The sequence below is a fragment of the Periophthalmus magnuspinnatus genome, chromosome 6 (assembly GCF_009829125.3).
Source record: "Periophthalmus magnuspinnatus isolate fPerMag1 chromosome 6, fPerMag1.2.pri, whole genome shotgun sequence".
Taxonomy (NCBI): Eukaryota; Metazoa; Chordata; class Actinopteri; order Gobiiformes; family Gobiidae; genus Periophthalmus; species Periophthalmus magnuspinnatus.
The window spans coordinates 20,688,287-20,714,681 of NC_047131.1; the positions used below are offsets into that span (position 1 = coordinate 20,688,287).

The 26,395-nt window shown below is 38.1% G+C and overlaps 1 protein-coding gene across 3 annotated transcripts in view; it reads left to right on the plus strand.

The window, feature by feature from the left end:
- Nucleotides 1-26,395, plus strand: part of LOC117371966 (pleckstrin homology domain-containing family A member 5-like) — a 97,156-nt gene that overhangs the window by 48,571 nt on the left and 22,190 nt on the right. For all 3 annotated transcript variants that reach the window (XM_033967657.2, XM_033967658.2, XM_055222321.1), the window contains 6 exons: nt 4,394-4,477; nt 16,613-16,745; nt 16,813-16,917; nt 19,067-19,139; nt 23,363-23,463; nt 24,548-24,663. In XM_033967657.2, coding sequence (XP_033823548.1) covers nt 4,394-4,477; nt 16,613-16,745; nt 16,813-16,917; nt 19,067-19,139; nt 23,363-23,463; nt 24,548-24,663 — 612 coding nt within the window. The remainder of the gene's footprint in view (nt 1-4,393; nt 4,478-16,612; nt 16,746-16,812; nt 16,918-19,066; nt 19,140-23,362; nt 23,464-24,547; nt 24,664-26,395) is intronic.

The window sequence follows — 26,395 nt, forward strand, 5'->3', positions numbered from 1 at the left end:
TCTTGTGTGTGTCCATAAGAATGACAGTGTATACTCCAGCTACAAGTGTGCATATTGTTTTGTCAATATTTGATGTCCATATGTTCCCTATGTGGACAAGAATCCAGTTATATCAGAACGCATTCATCTTTTTACACATCCAGTTTGAATGAGCATGTTTTAAAAAGACTGCTGATGGCGAGGATTCTCTTTCCACTGTGGTCCATGAGCTTTTTCGAACTGTGGACCACGCCTATGATACTTCACTTACTGCATAACTGGCATGTTTACCACGGAATGATGCTAAGAACAGACTGTCCCGGCTCGTCACATGATCACGTTTGGAATGTTTCGGAGCTTCTCTAATGGCTTCCGTCCATATTCAGTTTCTACGACGACGCTTTGATGTCCTCCCTGTCAGTCATAGTGGTCATTCATCTTTCTATTTTCCAACAGTGACAGGGCACACGAGTCCCTCTGCACATCTGTTCAAACTTACAAGTGCCCCACTGTTAAATTTAGAAGAGGGTTATGGCTTTGGAAGTTTTGGCCTAATAGGTTCACATTCTAGACTCTGAAGAGGTCAGCAAGATGGAGGACATGGTGACTGATAGAGCTCGGACCTGTGTTATTGTGCATCACAGGATTTTCAGTTGGCCTAATGAAGCCTTGTGTCATATTTGCCGTCATTTGTAATTGTCAACAATATATTCCAATAACATTAGCTATGTCAAAATGAAAGTGAAAAATGAAAGGATTGATCTTTTCCCAGCAAGTGGCCTACTGAGTTGACTTGAGGGTAGCTTCTGTCTGCGTGTCTTCTTGAATGAATAGCTTGTGGTTTGCCTGAGCTTGGACATGTTTACTCTGGCTCTTTGCCATGTTTTATTGCCTGTAGTGTGCTATGGTTTACTCTCTGATGCTACTCATTAATTTGACTGATGAAGTAATGGAGTTAGACATTGAGTTCCTATTGGATTAAAGAGATTGGGTTGACTGTACTTTGTGTATCTAAGGCTTTATTGAAGGACTTGCTGAGTATTTTTTTTTCCAGTATGCCCGCAGCTTAAAATCAAGTGCATTTAGTTTTAAACAAGTAAGCATTCATGACATTTGTGGCTAAGTGGTTAATTTGGGGTGTGGTAATAGTAGGCAGTAGTAAATGATGTACTAGTTGCAGCAGGTACTTTCTTTATTGTACTTTCTACTAGGGATGTAACAAGATCCAAATCTCACGGTATTATTTCAGTATGAACCTCACAGTACAGTATTTATCCTTACAATAATAAGCATAACAGCTATATCAGCCAGTTATTTGTCTTCATTTTTCAATTATACCTTTTTATAATGTCCAGAAAACATACGTGAATCACTGGTTGTGTGCTCTGCAGCGTACCTTGTGCTGTTGTACCTCGTGCTGTTGTACCTCGTGCTGTTGCTTTGTAATCTTGCCGGCACTGGACTTTGTTTTTGATAAATTTGTGGAACTTTTCTGAGTGTCATTTTGCTAAGCAAGTCTTCATGGTGCTTATATTTCCCAAGGATACATACGCTGTGTCTCAGCAGAGCTAACACTACTACTGCGTTGTTGTTCATCTGTCTTCTTTTCTCCTTTAGCGCTTGTGGTTTTGGCAAAACCAAAATGCATCTGGGTCTCTGCTCAGATTTCCTCTTTATCCATTCTCTCTTCTTTGCAAACGGCGCCATCCGCATTTCGCTACGTTGTTGTGGAAGTGTGGCACGTGATCCTAATGGTTAAACAATGGATCTGATGGGTGACGTGACGCAAAGGATCATGGTATATGTAGTCATCTTACTTTTTTCCGCTGACAAAACTATTATTTTGAACAGACATACATACCGAAAAGAGACCATGACGATATCAAGGCAATTTTGCTACCGCAATATCTCCAATACCTATCCCTATTTTCTACGGAACAGTGTTGTCAAGATACTAAAATTGGATTTCGATACTAAGGAATAGATCCGATACTCAATTTCAATTCTGATACCACAGTGATAATAAAAAAAACACTAGACTCTAGTGACAATAGAATGCGATTTCCAACATTAAATAATATTACCTTCTGGTAGGTTACCTCACCACTGCTATACCATTACCAAAGGAAATGTTCATTTTTGTCCTGTGAATGTGACTTTTTTGTTTCGATACTTTTGATAACCCTATTATATACACTTTTTTTTTTAGATCAAGCATCTTCCACACCTGTTCACATCTTTGCTGCATGCACTTAATCTGCTAAGACTTTTTTTTTATTTAATCAGGACTTAAATCTTGCATAAAATAATCTATTTGGTATATGGCCATGTGTAGCCTGCAGTGTGGACATGCATGGACTATTCTAAAGAAAACCGGTGCCATTGGTCTGCAGCATGAAGACCGCACCAAGCACTGCTCTGCCAACAGTGGCTCCAGTAATTATAGACCAGTGCTGTGGTAAGCATGAAACCAACCCCACCATTTCAGTCCTGGTATTTGCTCTTTTCAGTAAAACGCTGTTATTTTTGGTCCACTCGTATGCGTTTGTAGTGCAGCTGGAGGGAGTGGAAGTTTGCAGTTCAGTGGATGTCCAGTGAGTGAATAAAAGCAGTGCTAGTAGCCCAAGGATGTTGTTAACACTACAGGGACTATGTGGACTTGCTCTGTCTTCTTGAATCTGCTGCAGTGGCACTCGTAGACAAATATTACTCGTGTCCATTTCATAAGACAAGTTTTTAAGATCATACAATATACAAGTCATTGGCCTGTTTTCATTGCGATACGTTCAAACAACATAAATGAGTTATGTATTGACAAGTTATACACTTAACTATGGTACTTACTCGCTACTGCATTAAGTTGAATCTTCTGGTCTGAAAAAGTGACTTATTCAAAGGACAGTTGTATTCTGATAAGGGCATTGTGGACATGGAATTCCAATGCATTTTGTTAATCTACATAATCCAAACATTGATTTAGTGAATGTTTAATGGTAGTTTTAAGGGATACCAATGTGTTAGAACATGTATCGTCACTATGTTTAAGAACCAAATGCATTATAACAACAGTGTTTCTTAGTTAAGCCACTACTTGCGTAAACTTTATATAAAATACATGCATTTTAATGACCACAACACTGAACAGGTGCACATGCTTTTTCCACTGAGCCAAAATCATCACCTCACTGTGAACATTTTGCAATTGCTACTTTTTAATTGAGTATTTATTCTATCTGTCAACTGCAGTTTCTCCCCTTTCTCCCAATCTCCTTTATTCATTCTTGTCTTAATTTGAAAAACAGCCTTCAGTTCTTTTATTTTTAGTTAAAAATTACAAATGTACCTTAATTTCAGTTCTGCTTTTCCTCATGTCAGCTGTATTTGCTCTTCTCCCACAGACCAGCCCTGACAGCGCTTAACCTGTGAGCCATATGAAACCTATTGATTTGTATAGGGATGTGTAAAAGTGATGGATGCTGTTGAACTGGCTGCCTCGCCCTTATCAGATGATACTGAACAAACAAAATTATAATTGGCAATTAACCGCAGCCATTACTGTTAATCATTTCTGCCTTGGAGTTTATTGACCCCCTGAGCTGTTCAGATTATAAACATTGTGGTCAGTGTGTGCTCTGTGTTATTATAAAAGGATGCAGTAGCTCACTCCTGTTTCTGAGATTGGGCTCATTATGAAGGCTGGAAGTTGCTGTGGGCCTCTCAAATTGGACTGTAGAGCTTGGGTGGCATATTTTGTATCTTCCTCTTCTGTATATAGGATGGCTTGCAATATTGTTAGAGATGGGATTTTGATGTCCAAGCCCAGTAAAGTTAGACAAACCGAATCCGGAAAAAGATTGGATATTTTTTAAAACGTAAATCAAAACGATTGCAAGTGTTAACCTATATTTTATGTACAGCTCAAAAACACATTATGTTCTGGTCAATTTCTCTTGCATTTCATGGCAGCAGCTTGCCAACAAAATTCTGGCATATACATTTTTATTACTATACCATTTTTATTTTGCAATGAATTATGATAACTATTAATTTTTAAAGGTGTATGTAACTTTCCTTATGGGGGTCCGACACCTGTTTGTCTCCCTGGTATTGATATTGCGTTACCTTGAATTGCCACAATGCAGCGTTATTCTTAAAAAAAATAAAAATAAAAAAGCGGGGCCACTTCTTCACAGATCTAACCTATTACTTGGCCTGGTGTAGTCACGTGGTTGTCTCCATAGAGATAGATACTGCAGAATTTTTTACATATAGCAGTAACATCTCCACAGAGACGAGCAGGTGCCAGACCCTCCACCAGAAAAGTTACATAGTCCACCTTTACACTCAATAAACTGTTCTTATGCCCCATACAAATCAATACTAACTCCTTGTCTTGTCTCTTTCTTGTGTTTAGTCACAATGAACGGAAGGTGACCTGCAAGCATCCTGTCTCCGGCGTCCCCTCTCAAGACAACTGCATCTTTGTCGTTAGCGAACAGTAAGTCTCTGTTACACTTTTAGAATGCCACTGGTTGACATTTTTTGCTGTCTGATTTGTTGCTGCATAGTGACTATTACATAAGCCCTTATCCATTTCTATATAGGTTGCACATATTAAAGGTCCTGTATTACAATTAACTATTTTAGCCATGTTAGAATGTTGTTACCTCATCAAAAGTTGTGGTGGAGTTGTGTTTTGTTTGACTTACACATGTTTGAGGAATTCTTTATTACTAGTCTGTCTACATCTCCAAAAGTCAAAATGCTCAGTTCCACATTACGATGTCACATGCATTTTACCTTTCATTTAGTAGAAATTGGCAATTCCAGGGCTGAAATTATCAAAATGATTGTAGCAAAGGTGTATGGAGTTTAAAACCACAGTGAAGCACTTCCTGTTTTATGTTATGACATCACAAAGCGGGAGAGTGTTTTCTGTACTAAATATGCCTAAATATGCAGAAATTGTGTGAAACGTGTGAATTAAACAAAACACAACACATTATAACACAGATCAGACAATAACGTAATGTTTTTGTTTTCTTTTTTGCCCAAAATGTGTTTAATTGCCTTTGAACATTTTTACATAGCTCAGCAGAACATTGACCCTTCACTGCTTTTTAAAAAATAGACTTCCTGTATTGAATTTACAGTAAGTCTGAATACACACCAATTCCAAATGTCAGTATTTTGAAATAGGATTGACAAGTCTTGCACATACCACTGTTGACAAAACCCTAAGCCCTCCCCGCACTAAGCCCGTCATTGTCTCCGGTGCGCTTCAGCTCGTGGGAATGCGATGATTCATGGATGTTTCTCTGTTTTGTGACCTTCTCTGGAGTGGAGCGCCTGTTCATTTGTCATAAACACATAGAGAGTATGTCAAAAGTCTGTCCCCAACAACTCCTCCTGGACCATGTGACTCGGTGTGGTGGGGCCATCACATGTTCTCCCACATGACCCCGGGGAGCAGGGCTTCACTGCAGCCTGAGCACACGTCAGATGAACTTATGTGCAATAAACAGGGTGTCACTGCAATTCTGTCAACTAGGGCTGCTCTATATAGAATAACATGTACTGTGGAGAATATTGTGGTGTCAGTCTAACTTAAAGGTGCTTTATAATTTTTTGCTGGTGAAGGGTGTGCCATCTACTTGTCTCCGTGTTATCCTTTGCGTTGTATATTCTAGGGCTGTAGTCCATTAGTCATTTTTTTGTAGTCATTTTATTTAGATTATAAGGATTTATAGGGGACAACAGCAGAAAGGAGCAGTTAGTGAGTGAGTTTGCGCAAGATTTTGGGGTGAATCAAGAGTTTTATCAGTTTTTTACTTATAAAGACACCATTTCCTGACGCTTGTATGTATAAATAGTAGTTTTTGCATGTGTAGTTTTGTGAGCACAATTAGCATCACATACATGGAGATGGTAGAAATTAAGGCAGGGATGGTCAGAGCTTTTCTCGGGACGGACCCAGACCCCTCTTCCCTCTCCTGTATGAGTTTCATCACACAGGTGGAGAAAAGGCACACAGCATCAGTGCATCTATGACTTTATCCCTGTCGTTATTTAAAGAGTTTTAAGTGTGCCACAGCGCAAATATCAGTATAACTTTAAGCTGTGTTAATGAGCTGCCCGCTTCTGTTTGTTTCCCCTGTCCTTCTGTCACTCCCCCGGAGCAGAGGGACACAGGCCTGACTGCTGCTTTGTCCCCTGCCTGTTGTCTGGACTAGAGCAGTCCACATTAGTGACCCATGGGGAGATCCATCTACGCAAGACAGAACTGAGGCTTTATTTCATTCACTTTTAACTTTTCAGGAAAAGACGCTCTCACAGTCACAGAGCTCCATTAGCTTCTCTTGACACTTTTTCGGAGTCCTCTACAGACTGCTTCATGCTACTCATCTGAAAAGCAGCTAAAGTCTGTATCCCCACAGATGACAGAGGCGTGGGGGCCTTTTTTCCTCATTATGTTTGTCTAATAGCACGTGGCACTGCTAACACAGAGCTAAGCTGGACTGGAGCTGCTGTTATGTTCCACTTAAACCAATCTCTGTCACTGTGTCATATAAAACAATGCACAAAAATAAAACTCCTTAGTGTCACTTCAAATACAATCAAATACTTTTAACCATGAGTCTATAGGTCATGTTAGTTGAAAGAATGAGCCCATCATAGTCATACTCAATTACAATAGGCCTATATGGCAAGGTAAAAGTGGGTTAAACTAATAACACTGGGTTACAAAAAAACATTTTTGAAAGTTGTCTGTTTTTTCAACTGAATTAGGACCATTTTACACCACTGAATCAAAAAATGATATCCATTTTTCTCAGTCAGGTCAGGTTTTAATGCTAATTTGATTTTGAAAAATTCGATCTTCTGACTAAATTGATTACAATTTTGTGACATTATCAGTTGATTTTCTTTAATATTTCTCATCCAAAAAATGTTTTAGGAGATAAAAAAAAGTTTTCTAACAGAATGTATTAATTAAATGTTACGTTATGTTAATTGATAAAGGTAAGTACATGTAAATTGGAACGTTACGTTATCATTGTGCAAAATTCAGGACATGAACTTCTGTTTCTATGAACCCCTTGAATGCTCAGCAGCAGGGATGTCTCTCTTCAGAGTCCAACAGTAATCAGCCATCATGACTGCATCCCAGCGTCCCTGACTTGCATGCCATGTGTGGCGCCCAAGCTTCATCTTGGTCACCAAGTTTAATCCCAAAATAAGCATGGTAAGCACGCTTTATGAAACTTGTGACTTGATTCCTGTTAGGAACATTGGTGTATTCACCGCAGATGTAACAGAATATGTCAGGCTTATTTTTGCAAGATCTTCTAGTCGAAGCCATTTCATTCACTTGTAATATAAAAAAAAACAAATAGTCATAAGTTGGCACATGCAAAATCTTCAGAATTTGTTTATAACGAGAAATATAACTGAATTTTGCATCATATGATGTGAAAATACTCATACATGTAAACAAAATCGTCCAAAAACAAATATGTAGCTTAGTTCAGAACGTTGACCTGATTGAGCAAAACCAATGTGATTTTTGGATTCAGCACATCAAAATTATCCTAAATCAGCTAAAACATCTTAGACAATAAATTTAGTGTTGACCAGTGTAATAAATGAAATACTCACTTAGATGTAAAAATGTGAAGACTAGTAGAAATGCACTGGAAATACTTTACTTTTTACATTAAAATATTAAACAAAATCACTCTTATTACAGTTTTATAGTATATTATGGGCACAGAAAGAAATCTATTCACGACGGTTCAGACTGGGGTTTGTGACGGTCCCCAAAAAAGTTAGGCTAGAGCCCTTATAATAGTTTTGAGAGCTTTTGCCACGCCCACCTTTTAGTGGACTAATCCATCAGCAGGAAATGTCTTTAGTCGACCAAGAATTTCTTACTCGACTACAGCCCCAGAAGCCCTAAGCAGGTTATAGGTAAGCTCTGTGGAGAGATGATCCCACTCACAGAAAGAAAGATATTTGTTTTAGCATTAAGAATACCACAAATTTAATACATGCAATAGATCAGAGGTGTCAAACTCATTTTCACAGAGGGCCACATCAACAAAATGATTGCTCTCAAAGGGCCAGATGTAACTGTGAGATAAATCCAATAAAATGTAACCAAATGTAATGTAAAATAAATGCAATTACTTTTAAATCTTGTTAATAAACCATTTCTATATTTATTACTTATTCAAGTTACAATGCATATGGATTTAGATATGAAAAAATGGCTGTGTAACTGTATCTCCTGATAAACTCATATTTTAAGACAGTCAAACCTTTTAATTTACATTGTCGCGGGCCACATAAAATGACGTTGCGGGCCACATTTGGCCCACAGGCCTTGAGTTTGACACATGTGCAATAGATGGTGGACTTGCATGCCAAATGGTGGACTTTTCCAGGCTAAACAAACACCTATAAAATTAATATTTATTTGAAGGCTTAATTACAAATTTTTGTATTTTTAGGATGTGTTCACCCTTCACATACACCACTTCTAAATAAGGACTAAAACAGGATCAAACAAAGTCTATACTACGATTATTGTTCTCACTTACAGACCAGATCAGGACAAGTATGAACGCATCTTAATTTTTCCAAATCAATCATAAGAGGGTGAGGCAGGTAATATTGTGATCTGATCTGTGTTGATTTGTTTGGTGATATCATCTTTGTGATTCAGCAATTTTCTGTTGAATGTTGCGCTTTGTTCTAAACAGAAACCTTTCCCCACCCACTCCTCTTATATGTCAGCTGCCCTCGAGCTCTGTATGAGTGACAGGTGGATGTAACATTTTAAAGGCAATATACTGAAAAAAGTATAGAAATGCTAAAAAATGTCACCTGGCTCCAAGAAAATCTGTCTGCACTGAGCAATAAACACAACCAAACTTTATTTTTTTGCTAAAAAGTTGCTGGAACATACTGTGGCTTTAATGCAAGTATACAATTTAAAAAATGATCTCCCTTTCTAAAAATACTCTTGAAGCCCAATTGCTCTGGTTTAGTCAGTTATGAAATACTTTAGTTTGACAGTGGCAAAACCAGTACCCACTTTCCTGCAAGCACAACACAATGAAATAACCTGCGAATACAATGATTTTTACATTGAAAATCTTAACTAACAAAGAATAATATACATCTAATTTCATCATCCGTCAATTTCATAATAACAATAATAACGCAACATATTCTGCAGCCCTTCTGTCAACACAGTTCACACCATTTACACTGCTGTCACTTATCCTCTTTAGCAACGAGTGCTAATTGAAATCTTGTGTGAATTTTTCAGGCTCAGATGCTAATTCCGTGGCGACAGTCCAATAAACAGCACTATAAAGTTTCTCAATAAACACTTTAGATGGTAATCCAGTGTTTAATGTGTCACAGAGAGGCTGTTAGCTGCAGTCAGCGTGTACTTTTGCACAGAACAGCAGAACGGTTCAGCTCGGGTTGTGCAAGAGGCGTTACACTGCACCCTCCTGACACATTCCTCCCCTCCCTGTGTTACTCTCACATCTCTGCCGGATTCACACAGACACAGGCACAAAAATGACTCGCAAAAATATCCATTGCCACTGCAAATGGATTCAGTCTTTTTGGAGGTAATTGAGGTAAAAGTGTCTAAATTCGATGAGATTTTTGAGAAAAGTAAAAGCTGAGAAGATAAGGTTTGGTATTAAATGATTCGTCTTGGCTTTCTTTTGACTTATAAAGACTTTCCTTGGAATAAGAGCAGCAGGAGTCGACAAGTTTTAAAGGAGATCACAAAACAGCATAAATCTTGTAGTCAAAAAGTGTCATGGGTGGTGTCAAATTTCAGTCTTTTGTGTTGAAAGATTTTATTTTAATATGTAAAAGTTGTACATTTGTTATCCTTAAGTCACTTCACCGGATTGTCGCAATGAATCTGGCCTAACATCACGGCCCTGTGAGTGGGCGGGATGTATCATTGGGCTTGGACATTTGTCATGAGAAGTTGAGAAAAGCCAATCGTTTTATGGACATACAAAACAGACCTTTAATCACTGATATTTAACACAAAGAAGAGACCAATTAGACCAATAGACCAATTACTTGACATGTCTGAATTTCAAGTAAACAGTGTTTTGTATTCAGTGTGTATGTTTGGATTTGTCAGTGAAGTAGTTTTCATTAAGACATTCATTATAGAGCAGAATCCAAACCACGAGCTACAAAATCCCCATTTCAGGCTCCATTGGTCTGTCTGTTAAACTGAAACACTGGTTCTCCAACTCAAGACCACCTTAGAAAACAATTATGCATCAAGGCTGGACAGGTAAACTAAATCATATTCAGGTATTAACTAGGACTTAACCAGGTCAAACCGAGTTTTCAACAAAGTTCCCTTGATCATACTATTGACCGAGACTATTCATGATCAGACTTGAACCAGACATCTTGAATCTTACAGATAAATAATCTTCTTTACTAATCTTCTTATACTGCACAGAAGATGGCAATCAAATCAAAATTGCAATTTCAGTTGACACAATTATCAAATAGCAAAGGTCATTCTTTTAGAAATGGACTTGATACTTAATCTTTTATTTAGGCATCAAATCAGTATTATCAGGCTCATGGGCCTGTCCCACCCTGCTGCTACATGGTGCTATGTGAAGCATTGCTCGAGTCATGCCTGGGCCTCAGTTCTGACATGTGGCTTCAGTATCTGCCAGGCTCCGCTCCCTTATGTGTCTGAACCTATTTTCAGCAGCAGCACGATCATGTGGAAGCTGACAGGAAGAGTTGAGCAGCTAACGCACACAGGGAACATGTTTATGACATGGACAAGTACGCATGTGTATGTGAAATGACATTCTGTACTCTGCACTTTTAAGAGGTGTCAAAAATGCTGTTAACAAAGAGTGTTAATATAGATTGGTTTTGTTGGTGAACTTTTGGAAAAGCTGGATATCAAGATCACTATTTCATAATGGTTGGGAATAGTGACAGCATTTTTTGGAGATTTTGCTGAAAACATAATCAGATGATATTGCCTGTATGCCTGTACATGTCTTGGCAAGCACTGCGCAATGATTTATGTAAAATGAACCACAAAAGTACAAAAATCTCAGTGTTTCCTCTAGGTTTGCTGGTTTGGTAGAGGAGGGTGTGACCGTGTACATGCACACATGTGATCACATACTCGTGCACGTGAGGGAAGAAAAACATAGAACTATATATTATTACTGATTGCCATTTATCTTAACGTTATATTTCAATTTCCATACATTTATTATTGTTTGAAGCAATTCAATGGCTGTATAACACAATATTTTCAGAAGAGCTGATGTTGCCTGAAACTGCATCACATCAAAAAGCCATGAAGTTGTTGCCGTCTCTGATGGAAAGCTGCAGATCACACCAGTGAGAGATTTTTTTGTTTCATTTGTACCAAAATGACAACACAACACCGAATCACAGATTAAGAAAATAAAATTAGAGAACAAAATTTGTACAGAGCAGTGGGCTGGTGGCAGTGAAAACAGGAGTTGATAGGCAAAATGGCGCCTTGAAAATAATCGATTAAAGATGTTCAAAGATGCACAAATCACTCCAAATACAACTTCAGGTGAGTAAATGGTGAGGAGAAACAATTTTAATATAGTTAACAGCTCTGAAAGGTGATCTTGCATTATAGGTCTGCTTTAATCATTTGCAGTAATACATTTTGAAGTTATCACATAATAGAGTTATTTATGGTGCTTCTGAGTAAAAGCAGTAGTAGCTAAAATCAGTACAATACAGGATGAAGTGATGTTTGCTTCACAATGAAGCAAACATCACTTCATCCTATCACTGACTTGCAGAGCCCACGCTTGCTGCACGCATCTGTCAAACAAATAATGCTAACAGACTTATTCAAACGAGTAGGTTTGTCTTGCATTTTGCTTAGTTACAAAGTATTAATTAACTTAGTTACTAAGCATTAATATGCATTTTATTGTCATCTACAAACTATAGTTGAAAGTACTCCTGCATTGGGACAGTTTCAGCATGTCTCTGGTGTGTTGCTGGAGATCTGTGGTCGTACCGCTGCCTGTGAACAGAGCGGAGCTGACTACCGCACAGTGCAAAACTCGGACTACAAAACACAGACTGGAGCACTAAGAATAATGAACAGGATTCGACAGGCTGAGTATGAGTGAAAATACGGCCTGGATTTCCATACAGTAGTTTTTTATGGATTATCAGAATGGATTTGGTAAAGACGCGCATTTTGATTATGCGTCGCATAATTTATAACGCTTTTTTTGTTCACACTTTTTGCAGCAGACTATAACATCAACTATTTCAATACCTCGCCCACCCCTGGATAATCTAGGAGTGTTTTAAGAGTTTTTTTAATCAATATGCATCGGAAAAGTTTTTGTTTTTTTTGTTTTTTTTTTACATTATGTTGCTAACGCTTCAAATTAAATATTTATAAACTCTTAAACTGTTTTTTTCTGTTTCATAGAGTAAATTGTGGGAAAGCGTTACCTTCCAGCCAAAACAGGTAATGTGAATGTGTTGTCAGACTGTCTGTTATCGCAGTCATTGTTGCACAGTCCATGTTTTGACTTGTGGTTTGCCCTGTAGCCTGATGTGAATGCATTTCCGATGCGTGGGTTTGAGTTTGGATTCATTTATATTTTGTAAATCTAACAGAGATTGGTGAACTTTTGTCTTCTGGGTCATTTTGTGTTTTTGTAATCTTCATCCTCTTCCATTCAGATGCATGTCAGTGAGCTCACTATCAATGTGCTTTGTGTTTTGTTGTCCCCACAGTAGGACGCACACCACCGTTTGAGAACCACTATAGTTTACGTAATGTCTTCTCCTCTTCTAAGCTGTGGTCAAAGTGTTTTGCTGGCAGGTGCTGGGCCTAAAGCAGAGTCAGTTTTTCAAAATAGACACCCTATTGTTAGCACATGGATATTTCACATGTTGATGGCACATGTGTTACGAGTTCTCTGTACATTTCTACGGATAGACATACAGAAAATAGGCCCACGGCTCCTATTGAACAGCTGAAGCTATTTTGGTTTTCTGTTCCTAGAAGCACTTACAGATAAAGCCTGTGTGAAAGTGCACTGTGGTTGTAAATACCATCTTGCATTGTGATGACCTTAAGTGAAAGGTGTCTGACATCATATTTAGCTATGCTGGACACGGCAGGAACATAGAGGCTACGCAGACACACGGATGTCTATTTTAAGCATTCATTTGTTAAGAGCCTGGTCTGCTTTTACGTTATGAAAATAGCTGTTTTTACCAAAATCTTCTCTGAATTATATCAACATAATACTTAATAAATGTCAAATTAAAATATCCAGTTTATTGTCCTTAATAAAGCAATATAAAAAATACAATTTCTGCCGTGCAATCTATAAAACATTTACTTAATGTTACTCAAACCTCAACCAACATTTAAAAGCAATTTGAGCACATTTCATATAATCTGATTGTTGTTATTAGGATAATTCTCCAGAAATGTTAAGATATTAATTTTTGTCACAGTATTAAAGAAGCCTATTCGTGGGTTCAGTCATTATGTTTATATGTGATAGTTTTGAGATGTTTTGCCAAACCAAATGATATATTATTTTGTTTTGAGTTTTTAATTGCTATGGCAACAGTGCTAAATTTTCATCTCTCTGAAACCCATGAATAATGTAGTTAGCCCTAAAGTTTGTATGTGACTTTATTGGTCCATGTGCACTTTGTATGGCACGCTCACTGCAGGGTTAAACAATGTGCTTACTCCCAGTCCTTTTCACTGACTGCACGCCTATCGATTATCAGGTTCACACTAATTATCACAGATCCCCACTGAGAGCACGGTAGCTCACAGGCCGCTACAGGAAATTGTCTTTTAGCCAAATAGAGCATTAAACATGGCCCTCCCCCGTCCCACCCGTGTCCCTCTGCACACTTTGCCCTGCCCAAGATCAGTTTACTGATGACACACCCACATTGATTACACTTCACATAGGATTTGGCCTGTCGCTAGTACTGCTGTGGGCCCCAGTATCAGAACAGAATCTCGATACCCATTTATCTACCTCGTCAAGCTGCTTATAAGTGCAAATACACTTACACATATTGCAGCAGTGAGCAATGAGGTCACAGAATCAATATAGTTAGATTTTCAAGTTACATTCAAAGTACAGCACTATTAGGCAAAGGATGCTTAGCTGCTTAGAAACATCTCTATGGCACTTTTATTTACTAGGGGAATTTTTGTATCATCAAATTACATTGTATATGTTGTGAGGGATAAGTTTCTGCATGAATGCTAACCACCCTACCTCTATGCCCCTTATAAAAGTAAAAAAAAACAACTTGGGGATACGTGGATGTATTTGGGTGGTGAGATGCGTTTGACTGCACAATAGAGTAAAAATGCAAAATTGTAACTAAATAGATAATACATTTTTAAAAATAAATAAGTTAATTCAAAGCACTTTTCATTTTTAGTTAACCATGGGAACAAAATCTCCAACACCTTTGTATACCTGTTATATTTCATTATATTTTGAGCAGCCTTACCATAGAGCTAACCACTTTGCTATTACTTGTCCTAAAAGTAGCAGTAACATTTAAGTCAGTTGTCCTCATGTCCACTGTGTTAGTAATAGCAGTAGACTAGCGTGCTCTGCTAGCAAAGCAAGTGTACCATTGCCATTTCTGTGTTATCTTTTGTAGGAAGTGTTTTGTCTCTCGCGTCGCTGCATGGGAATGTTTGTCCAGTGTGTTGTGGATTATTAAGAGCCAAGATGGCATTTTGTTTTTGTTATAATTCTCCTGCCTAAGTCCAGCAGCATGAAATCTCAACAGTTTTATACCAACTTTGTTTTGCGTTTGTCTTCTCTGAATGCTTCTGTCCTGTTTGGGCCTAACAGATGGGCTGTAATATTACACTAGAAGGGCAGATGAACCTAAAGTGAGGATAGTTGCTCACTGAATAATAAATAGGGTTCTTGTAAAATTCTGCTATACTAGCTGTTTTGAGGATGTTTTAACCATGTCATGATCTTCTATGCGTAATAAAGTGATCCTGGGTGGTGTTTTTGTTGCATTGCACACATTGGTGCAATCAGTGAAGCTCCTTTGTGTTTTTAAAGACTTATACCCTCAACAGACTTGTACAGATCATCTCAGTGATCAAATTCTCTTCATTGTTCATCTTTAATTTTAGTTAAAACAACAGACAAAAACAAACAAAAATAAAAGTGTGATTTTTAAAATTGTACCACTGAAACAACCATAAAAACATGCATCCTTACTATGAGCGGGCTTGCATCTCGACAAACCTGACTCTTATGTGGCCTGGAGGAGAGCCTCCTAACCTGGCTCTCACCAGACTGATATGTGTTGCCCTCTTAATAGAGAACAGAATAGAATTCTAGACATCAGTCTGGGATGGCTCTCGCTGAAAGCGTTCGGAAGCAGTGATCGGATCGTTCAAACAAATACTTCATGTTGATTGGTTGAAGCGTCATTGCAGTGGAACAAGGCAAAAAATCAAACTTTAGTTAAATCTAGCTGAGAGAAAAGTACTTACCCATTCACAAATGCAAAAAGCATTTCTGTCTGCACATTTTTCAAAAACAAATAGTCAGTATTTCTACTAAATACTGGCTATTTCTGTTTGTTTTGGTTTGTTCAGGGCTGGCTTCCACACAAACAGTACTGTCCTGTGATTGATCAGTCTCCACACCACTGGTGGAGTGGGATCTATCACACACAAATGCTTCAGCTGGAGCTGAACAAAACGAACTCACGAAAATTGCGAGAATATGTCTTGCTGGCACAGCTAGAAAATTTTCCTTTGGCTATATTCTATAGTACGGCTTAAAACTTAGCTTTGAAAGTTACATACTGTATTTTTAGCAGTATCCTTTACATACAGTACTGTACAAAAGTTGTAGGCTGATAACCTATTTTCCTTACTATACTATGTTGTAGTACAACTTTTTTGAAAAATGAGATGGTCGAGGCAGGGCTTGCAGTGTGAGATCTGGGGTCTGTCCTTATTCACTGGCCTGTATCCATGGATATCTCTGAGATTAGACCTTACTGCACTTTTCCCTACCCATTTTCCCTACAGACTCCATTGTTCCTGTTCAAAAGAATATACAGGACATCTTCCTAGACTTGCAACTTGCTCTTAGTCCAAGATACATCAGCTGACCCAACATTTGTATTTTTGTCGCAACTTTTTCAAACTGATTCTCATGTTTGAAAATGCCCTGACCCCGTTTCCTGATCTCCTGTCTCATTGCAATATGTCAGGACGACTTAACGGACCATTTAGGGCTGCTGGAGTATTGAAAAACAGATCTGGTGTGACAAGTTCAGAGTAATTGGCTTGATTCATAGTCCCGTGTTGAGACCTCATTATAACAGTGAGTTTGAACTTCAGAGATGAAATAAGGGAACAGACAATACAAGGATAGATCACTCCCTTTTAATCACTTTTATTGAGATTGTCAGATGTTAATATTGCAAGTCTGTAATAGTGAGTGATTCAAGCTGCTTTTTGTTCAACCATTTGGTGTCTCTTTCTTATCTTTAGGTCTGCAGCCAAAGCACCGGCGAATGAAAGAAAGCCACGGCCAGTAAGCACCATGAGTGAGGCCTCCAACTACACAGGCTCGGACCATGCCAACAGCCCGTCCGGCAAGGTGGCAGAGGGACAAAAAGACAGGGTATGCAGTAATAGATGTGGTTAATTATTTTATGTATAATGTTAACAACAATAATGTTATTTTCTAGGCCTCAAGACCCTCCAAGAAAATCCATAACTTTGGTAAGAGGTCCAATTCTATCCGGAGAAATCCAGGTGCTCCCGTCATCAAGAAAAACTGGCTTTATAAACAGGTGAGCAATTACTCTCAGAATCTCTTCTTACTAGAGCAAATACTAGTAGATTTCAGTATTGTGACAACAGTAGTATTATGACAAGAGTAGTGCCCTATAGAAATAAGAAAGAAATCTTTATGCATGTAAATGAGCTGTGTAATAGTTGTTCCAACGAAGTTAAAAGCCATTGTATTGGATTCTTTAAATCTTTAGACTGGATTTGAGCCAATCCATTAATGACACTGCTTGGGTAAAGCTTGGGACAAACTGTAAGGATGTTTGATTGTGGATGGAATATTTTTTGAATGGAAAAAAAATCTCACATAAAATACGTTTTTTGGTTTCCTAGTCTGAACAATATACTTAAATTAGGTTTAAACCCTGTTTCTCTCCCAAAACTAAAAGACCCTTTTCTTGCAAGTTGCTGTGTCCGCCTTTGTCTCTTGTCTCCGTTCACTTGTCCATGCAGCCGAATAACAGTTTAAATCACCTCTCCCGTAGCTTTATTCCCTAGCATGCTCTAAGGAGAGTGAAAAGGGGGTGCTTAAGGGTGCTTTTGGCCCGACAAGCCTCTCTCTGCTACTTCCTAAGAGCGACACAGCCTCATTCAGTCCTGATTTTAGCCCCTCCAGCACGGCTTTGTGGACGATGGCTTCCTTTGGTGGTGCTGCCAGCTGCTTTTTCAGTGAGGAACTCAATCAGGGGTGACGTAGATCAAGCAGAGGACTCACAAATCTGCTACAACGAAGAAAAGCTGGATTTGCACTTTTATTTTTCCGGGCCTCATTGAAAAACCTGGAAACTATTGTCTTTTTGGCTGAGGAGCTGTGAGCCTACAGCAGAGAGCTACCGGGGGGACAAGAGTGATTGATGTCATTGTGAAAAGGAAGGCTCATTATTTTACCCCCCGAAATAAAGCCATATGACATTGTACAATTATTTAGAGAAGGAAAACAGTTAGGGATGATTTGCAATAAATTACTATGCAGTTATTGGAAATTTAATGCATGAAAGAATGCAAATACTTTACGCTTATTGTAGAGCTTTTGATTTGACTTCTTAATTAATATTTAATTACTCTCATTTCTCTTGTCATATTTAAAGTAACACTAGCTGCTGAAATTATTACTTTATTAAGAGCATATAAATACTATTAAAACAAAAGTATATAGTATGGTAAAAATTCTACTAGTGTATTTGGTAATGACACTGTCAATAGAAGATATTAAAGGTGCATTTTTGTTTGTCTCCATTACATTTATCTATCTCCATGGAGACGTGCAAGGGATACAACTAGGCCAAGTTACAGGTCAGATCTTTAGAGAGGTGACCCCATTCATAGTAAGAACGCGTGTTTTTTAAAGTATTTATGTATAATGAATATACCTGTAGTTGAATGCTTGCAAGATAAATTTGATTAATGCCATACTGTGGAATATTTGACATTTAACATCTACATGGAGACAAGCAGGTGACGGAGCCCCACCAGAAAAGTTACATAGCGCACCTTTAACTTATGTTTGTACTGTTTTGTTTGTACTTCTGCCCGTACTTTTAAAGTGGTGCCTTCTCGCTTACACACATCCTAAGGCTCCTCCCCTGCTTTTTGGGCGCTCTCAAATCCTCCATTAAAACTGCTGCTCAAGTTTTCCAATAAAGCAGACTGGGGGAGTTAATACCCTACTCACCGTTGGGCATCCTCTTTAAGCCCCCATGTAAAAAGCCTTTGATCCCAGCTTTTACACAGAACATCTTAGCCACAATTTTCTTTTCAAAACAGCATTTAGAAAAGTGTCTCGAGGAAAACTGTTATTGTACTGTGTCTAATTATTATAATAATGGAGCTATTGCAAATCAACCTGTTGCTTTTGAACAATTATGCCAATGCTATATGTTTTGTGTTTAAAGCTTTGTCTCTAACCAGTTTCATATTTGCCATATCAAGTACAATGTTTCCCATAGATAATAAGTATAATAGGTGTTTATTACTTATATTTAATCTTAAAGCAGTCCTTTCTGCTCCGGTCAGATTACTGGTTGACACTGCCTTATCTATCTGAAGGAAGGATCTAACTACACTGAAACTAACACACCTAGTAAAGAGAACACTAGAGTATATTATATAGTACATGCATGTAAGTCTATGTGTTTTCTGATGTAATTTCAGGACAGTACAGGGATGAAGCTGTGGAAGAAGAGATGGTTTGTTCTGTCCGATCTCTGTCTCTTCTACTATAGAGGTAAGTAATTACACTGAATTTCATTCTTGTTTTAAATGCCATGTTTAATTAGAATAAGTAACTGACTTTGTAGCTCTGCACACAGCATTGTCCATGTAAAGTTTATATTTAGCCATGGCCTTGTCCTTCCCACAGCGCTGTATTGTTTAACTTTATAAGCTCTTGTTGACTGGACTATTGAACGAGCGCTTCAGCATCTCTCATGCGCCACTGTTATTGGGATCACATATTGGCACAGCTGTGTATGAAGGACATCAGACTTTCATATTGCACTGTTTAATACTGTACGGCAGAGGTGGAAGGTTACTTTTTGGTATACTCAAGTACAGTTTGAACGATTTGTACTTGTTTTGAGCTGTTCCATTGATCTAATGACTAGCCGATACAAAGGCAAGAAATGTGTGAAAAGTATGCAGTGTTACCACGTGCACTGTGTTAAACTGGGTGTAGTAATTGTATAAATATTATTTTATCTTTTTACTTATTGAATATGAATAATAATAGTTTGCAGTAGTTCCACTTGTAGTAATTGTAGTAATAGTAGTTGTGCTAGTAGTGAGTATTTGCACTCTGTCATATAAAAAGCAGCAGACAGACTATTGATGCAGATCCATGCTGTATATTCCTCTTCATCTCATGTTTTATTGGAGTAGTATTAGTGTAAATATTATTGTGTGTTTTAACTCTCCCTCTCACTGTAGTAGTAGAAGTGGTAGTAGCAGCAGTATATTTGAGTATTTGCATTCTCTCTGCCATACAAAACTAATGTTTTTAGTTTAGATAATGGTTTTATCCATTTCTGTGCCTAAAGTGTGTGTCTGCGCGCGCGTGCCTACTGGGATGCACATGCAGGGGAAGGCGCATTCAGTTTAAAAACAGTGTCAAACTCGTCCAGTTCTGTCACGGCTGATCCAAAATTTAAATAATGGTGCTGCTACTGGTCTGTGGTCCCCTTTCTGAGATAGAGCAGCCAGACACACAGCAGTGATCACTGTCTGAGGCTGTTGACAGAAAGCTGCACTTAAGCTCACTAGCTCAGTGGGGCTCTGCCTCTGCTCAAAAGGGGGACCGCGGAAAGCGCATCCACATTGCCCAGATCCTCTCACGTGCATGGGCCTGGGAGACGATGGGCTATACTGGGCATTTGAAGGCTGCTGTACTCAGAAAACATGGTCAAAAAACAAATTATTTTGGCTTACTGAATTAAAATAAAATGACTGACATACACGGATATATGATAATGTGTTTACACATAATTTTAGAGGAAAAAAAAAGAAAAAAAAAGAAAAGAAAGTATTTGTCTAGGGTTGAAAGGTTAGGTTTGTCAGGGTTTGTACCAAAGTCCAAAAGCTTACCTAGTGAGTTTAATATTGCAGCATGTTTTCAATAGTAATTCAGCACTGCTGTAATCCTCAGAATAGATAAAATAATTTATCAAATCAAAAAATAATAGTCTGTTTAATTCTATAGCTTCAGTGTTGTAGAAAGCATCTACAATAAATATATGGCAAAAGTGTGCACTGTGTTTTTCTACAGACAGACCCAGCCCAGTCCACAATTGTTATTGTGTCAGGCCTAAGTATATTTGAGTATTTACACTCTCTACTATAGAAAAACAGCAGCTAGACTATTGATGACGACCCATTTTGCATTCATGTTTTATCAATGTAGTATTAGTACCAAATACTATTGGTTGTTACGTCTCCCACTTCTCCCACTTGTAGTAGAAATATTAGTAGTAGTTGTGGTAGTAGCAGCGGTATATTTGAGTATTTGCACTCTCTACCATACAAAAACAACAGCTAGACTATTGATGAAGACCTATGCTGTATTCATGTTTTATCAGTGTAGAATTAAATATTATCGGCTGTTACTTCTCCCACTTGTAGTAGAGAAAGCAGTAGTAGTTGTGGTAGTAGCAGCAGAACATTTGATTATTTGCACTCTCTACCATACAAAAACAGCAGCTAGACTATTGATGAAGACCCATGCTGTATATTCTTCTACCTCTCTCATGTTTTATGGACACACAGTGATGCTTCCTGTCGATCTGGATGACATATTGTCTGAGTTATTTCTGGTGTCAGTGCCAGTCATGTCCCTCTTTCCGCCCACTGCCTCTGAACACCACAGACAGCAGCAGACTCAAAGGCTTTATGTGGACGGACATGTGGAGAAATCGCCGTTATCAGCGGAGATTGGACAGGGTCCTGAACTGACCTTTCTATCCTTTTAAACACGCATTTTTATATAGTGCCTTCAGATGGTAAGCAGAAGTGTACAGTGCAGGAATAGTTTTGCAGCTAAAAAATGCATTCAGAATTCACTGTTTCTTCAAAATAACGACAAAGTAAGGTTAAATGGTCAGATTTTTATGTAGCGCATTTCCACCTTCAAGGCACTCAAAGCATTTTACATTAAGGAATCTCTCTCCCATTCACACACACATTCATACATCAGTGACACCAGGGGTAAGGTGATTTAAGTGTCTTGCCCAAGGACACAACAACAGTATTCATCTGTGGGAGCTGGAATCGTACCACTAACTTGTAGGTCACTGGATCTGACTGCTCTGACTGCCAGTGTGAATTTCTGTTAAATGTCTTCTTTTCTTTTCACCACCCACTCCCGTTGTTCAGCCTCTTGCTCTGAATGAGTGACCTAGTTTTGATTATATTTGAATTGTAACGATGACAAATGTGTGAGAGCTGTAAGATAAGATTTTTTGTCACATTACATCAAGCCACAAAAAAGTATAGGATTGATCTGTTAAATGTTAAATCAAAAGTCCTCCAAAGAAGAAAGAAGTAACATGTGGTGAGAGAAAGCTACTTTTGCTCAAACTGCTGCTGTAGTAAATACTAGTTATTGTATGACCATCAGTGAAATGCAGGTAGTCATTATGTTTTGCTTAAAAGCACTGTACCTGATTTTACCATCTTAAAAATGTGAAAAAATGAACTAGTTCATTATTAATGCTTTGTAGCACTCCAAAGTTATACCTGACCTTCTTAATGCATTCCTAGCATCCTAAATATTCACCAAAATTAGTTTATAAGCACTTTTCACAACTTTTAGAGGCCAAAGTGGAGTTGCCATCACTGTAATACTAATAACAACTAGCATGCTAACAGCACACCAACATCACTTCCTGGTTCTCGGCTGATATAAACGCTTCAAGATGCACACAGCACTTATTTTTACCTTATTACATGAAACCCGTTCAGGTCCTTTAAGCTTTTCTCACTATTATCTTTGTATTTTGTCATACTTGTTACATCGTGTATTACTGCACTACACAGCAGATACGTGAAAAGTGCACTACATAAGTCTATCCTCAAATGGGACATCCAGAGTCAGCTGAATCAGATTTTGTTTTCTTGCGTTCTCTCTGAGCACACAGATCAAATTGGGAGGTTCAGCAATTCTCCGCTTAAAACTCTGGACTCATTTAATCCCCCCTGTGGAGATGGGTGCATTGTCAGAGCGGAAGCCAGTCTGCTAACTTAATGAGGATTAGAATAGCCTATCTGCACTGGACACTGAATCAATGCCTATTTTATCCAGTGATTGGTGCCGGCACTCCCTGTTCACATAGCCACACACAAAACTATTAAACTTAATTGTTTAGATTTATTTTTTATTAATCTTTTGAACACACAAGTCAGTATTACATTGTAGACCGCATTATCCATAGCAACAAGCAACTATAGGTAACATTAAACTAACAATGTCATTTGAATGTACTATATACACACTCAGTTTTCTAAAAGAGCTGTGTAGTCACATTTTGTGCAGTTTTCTCTTTGCACTGAAGTGTTCAAATAAAGCACTATGTCATTTCTATAGGGAGCAGGTCGGTCAAAGCAAAATATCAACCTCTGCTAGAGTTTTAATCCTGATATTCTACTGGAAAACACTGGTTATACCTTATAAATATAGACTTTCCTTGACACTATTCCAGTCCATTTGCAGTCCTCATTGAAACTGCATAAAAATCAAATATGCATTGCTTTGTTTATTCGTGTTTTTTTTTTTTTTTTTTTTTTTCAGAAACATACATCCTAAATTGAGTAGAACATACTTTTAGAAGAAGATGACCAGTATATATCACTATTATACTAGCCATTTTTATGATTACATGTGTTTCTGATCTACTTGGTTTTGACAGTTTGAATACACAGCTCCCTTGACTTGACTATCCTTTTTATTTGTCCCCACAGATGAAAAGGAAGAGGGCATCCTGGGCAGCATCCTCCTCCCAAGCTTTCATATTTCAATGCTGTCCGTGGACGATCACATCAACAGGAAGTATGCTTTTAAGGTCCGTGCGCACTCCCATCTGTCAAACTACATAGTCATGTCAAGATTAAAGATGTCTATTTGAACTTCACATCCCTCAGTAAAGACTTCAAAAGCTAAGGGAATTAAAAGGGGGTTTCCATAGTGACGTAGACCGCAATGATTATAGGGCTATCATAATACTGTAATGGCTATATTGACTTAGCAATATTTTTGGGATGCAATATTTATTACTTTTTCTGTTTTTTTGTAGTTCTTTAACGAGGGGGTGTCATGCAAAATCAATGTTTTTGGAGCTTTCTACTATGTAATAACATTCCCTCATCAAACATCACCACACATGCCTGAAGAGGTTTTATGTTATACACACATGTTTGAGTATTCTCTCCAAGGCACTATTCAAACCCTCCTTACAGTTAGCTTTTTATGAAATGGTTCGGTAAAAGTTTAATGGAATTATCCTGCTTCAGGGTAATTGTGTCACTGATGTAAAGTTTCAGTATTATCTTGTACTATGAGTTTCCTCTATCAATAACGTCAAAATTTGTTATCATAATAGGCCTGCGATACTACAATAGTTATGGAAAAGTCTTAAGTGGAAGCTAAAACCAACCAGAAAGTTCATTTTTCCATTGAAAACAGGCATCTAGGAGTTTGCACAAGGTCCTCCAACCACAATGCCTTATTATACAACTTAGAAAGAAACCATTTTGAGTGCAAGATGAAAGTTGCTCTGGGGTGACCATTATGGTGTTTTTTTAGTCCAGACATGGTCAAACTCTTGCCTGTTTTTATGCTGGGTCAGAAATATTCTCAGTACTACTTGTAAACAGGATTTCAAGATACTAAACAGTCTGTTTTTCTCTTTCCTTTTTGTGTCCCAACAATGTGATGGGTTGTTCGCTGCGAGAGAACAGCTGTTATGAAACAATATTTCTTTCATACAAAAGTGTACTGTATGGTAAGTATGACAAGTATTTTTAGATATAGGCCTACTGTTAATTGTTGAAGTTTCTGTTGAGCACACAAAACCAAAACAATATTTTCCTTGTTCTTTTCCAGGTTGTGTTTAGCTTGTTCGCTGACCCTGTCCCATGTCAACACAGGCAACACACCCGAACATGCGGACATACTACTTTTGCACAGACACTGCCAAAGAAATGGAGTCGTGGATGAAAGTGATGACGGATGCAGCTCTAGTACATTCAGAACCAGTCAAAAGGTTTGTGAAGAAACCTAATGCTTTATCATAGGATTGTATTGTTTGTCAATACACAAATAAGGGTTTAATTTATTTAAATTAAAGTAATGCCAACAGAAAAAAGTTTCAAAAATTGTGAACATAGTTTTGTAGAACTGTAATAAATAAAAAGTAAATATTCTACTAGTATTTAAAGTAAGAGTTAAATGGCTGTGAGTAGGTAGGGGCCACAGCTAGCTTTTAGTCAGACTTTTCCTTTCCAAACTGTGCTAAATCGATGTCTGTCATTTGGCATTGGGCCGGACTAATGCCCTCTTCTTACATGAGCGAGCAGAGGCGGCAAGTGTTCAGTAATTACACTGCACTGCAGAGCCCCAACTCCTCTAAGGTTCAACTCTGTAGCACTGTAGTTACAGGCATTTATTTCTGTCTGTGACTACAGTGCTACAGAGCTGAACCACCATTTTGCCTTATGCATTTATTTTAAATGCATTTTAACAACATTGAGATGAATTATTCAGTATTCATTTAATGTTTGTTCGTGTTAATATGAGATTGTGAAAATTGAAAGAAATGTATTACATTTTTAACCATTTTTAAAGGCGTACTATGGAACTTTTCTGCTGGTGGGTCTGCCATCTGCTTGTAATTGCTATGCTTAAACTGTTCCACAGTATGGCATTTAACATAATCCCTATAGAGAGGAGCAGGTGGGGCCACCAAGCCAAGTTAAAGGTCAAATCTGTGGAGAAGTGACCCCATTTACAGTATAAATATGAATATGAAAAAAGTAGATTAGTTTAATGTCATACTGACAAAACATTTCAGGCATGACAGTAGCATATCTAGAGACAAAAGTCCCCCCCCCCCCCCCCCCCCCCCCCCCCCCCAACAGAAAAGTAACAGTGCATCACTCCTCTGTGTTGTTAAGAAAACCTCTTTTTATAATATTTCCATTTCACCTCTTGTGGTTGCATTATTGATTTAAAAAAAACACAAACCTGACACAAACCTTAAAAACATGGCTGAAATTGTGCTCTATTGGGGAATATGATGTCACTGAAGCTGGTAAAGACATTAGTGCTCTGGTGTGACTATATAAAAGAACACAAGTGGAAAGCTCGATGCCGTGCCCTTGCTGTTGCCCTCTTCATTGCTAACTCACTGAGCCGTGCTGTTGGGGGGAATTTGCTGAACTTTGAAGCTTTGACCTTCAGTGTTTCGGAGGCCAAGGTGCAGTGGTGTCTATTACCTCTGTGAATCCCCTTGGAGTTGAGAGCTGTAGACAGGTCTTTAGGAGAAGCCTATAGAGAGGACTAAAAGCAACAACAAATAGACTACTGGCCTGTACAGAAGTAGTTTTACTGAGGGATCTGGGTTGGCTTTATAAGAAAACACGATGATTCTTCACTTGTTTTATTTTCATCATGCTTTAAACCAGTGTATTGTTTCAGCTAGAATCCCCTGCGACTGAACAATTAATGACAATTTAATCACAATGTTATAAAACACACATTTAAAAGGCTAATTTAATTGCAGCCTGCAGAGCCAACAATGACTGCTATTGTACTAAAAACCTTTGTTAATTTATTTTAGCATTTATGGTGATTTTTAGTATTTGGTTATGAGGAACCAAGGTGGGAAAGGATGCCTAATGGTAATTGCATTTGCATTATTGGCTTAGAAAAAATGCTCAATACTGCAAGGTGCCTGAGTGGCTAGGACCCTGTCGTCAAAGTAAGAGGATCCCATG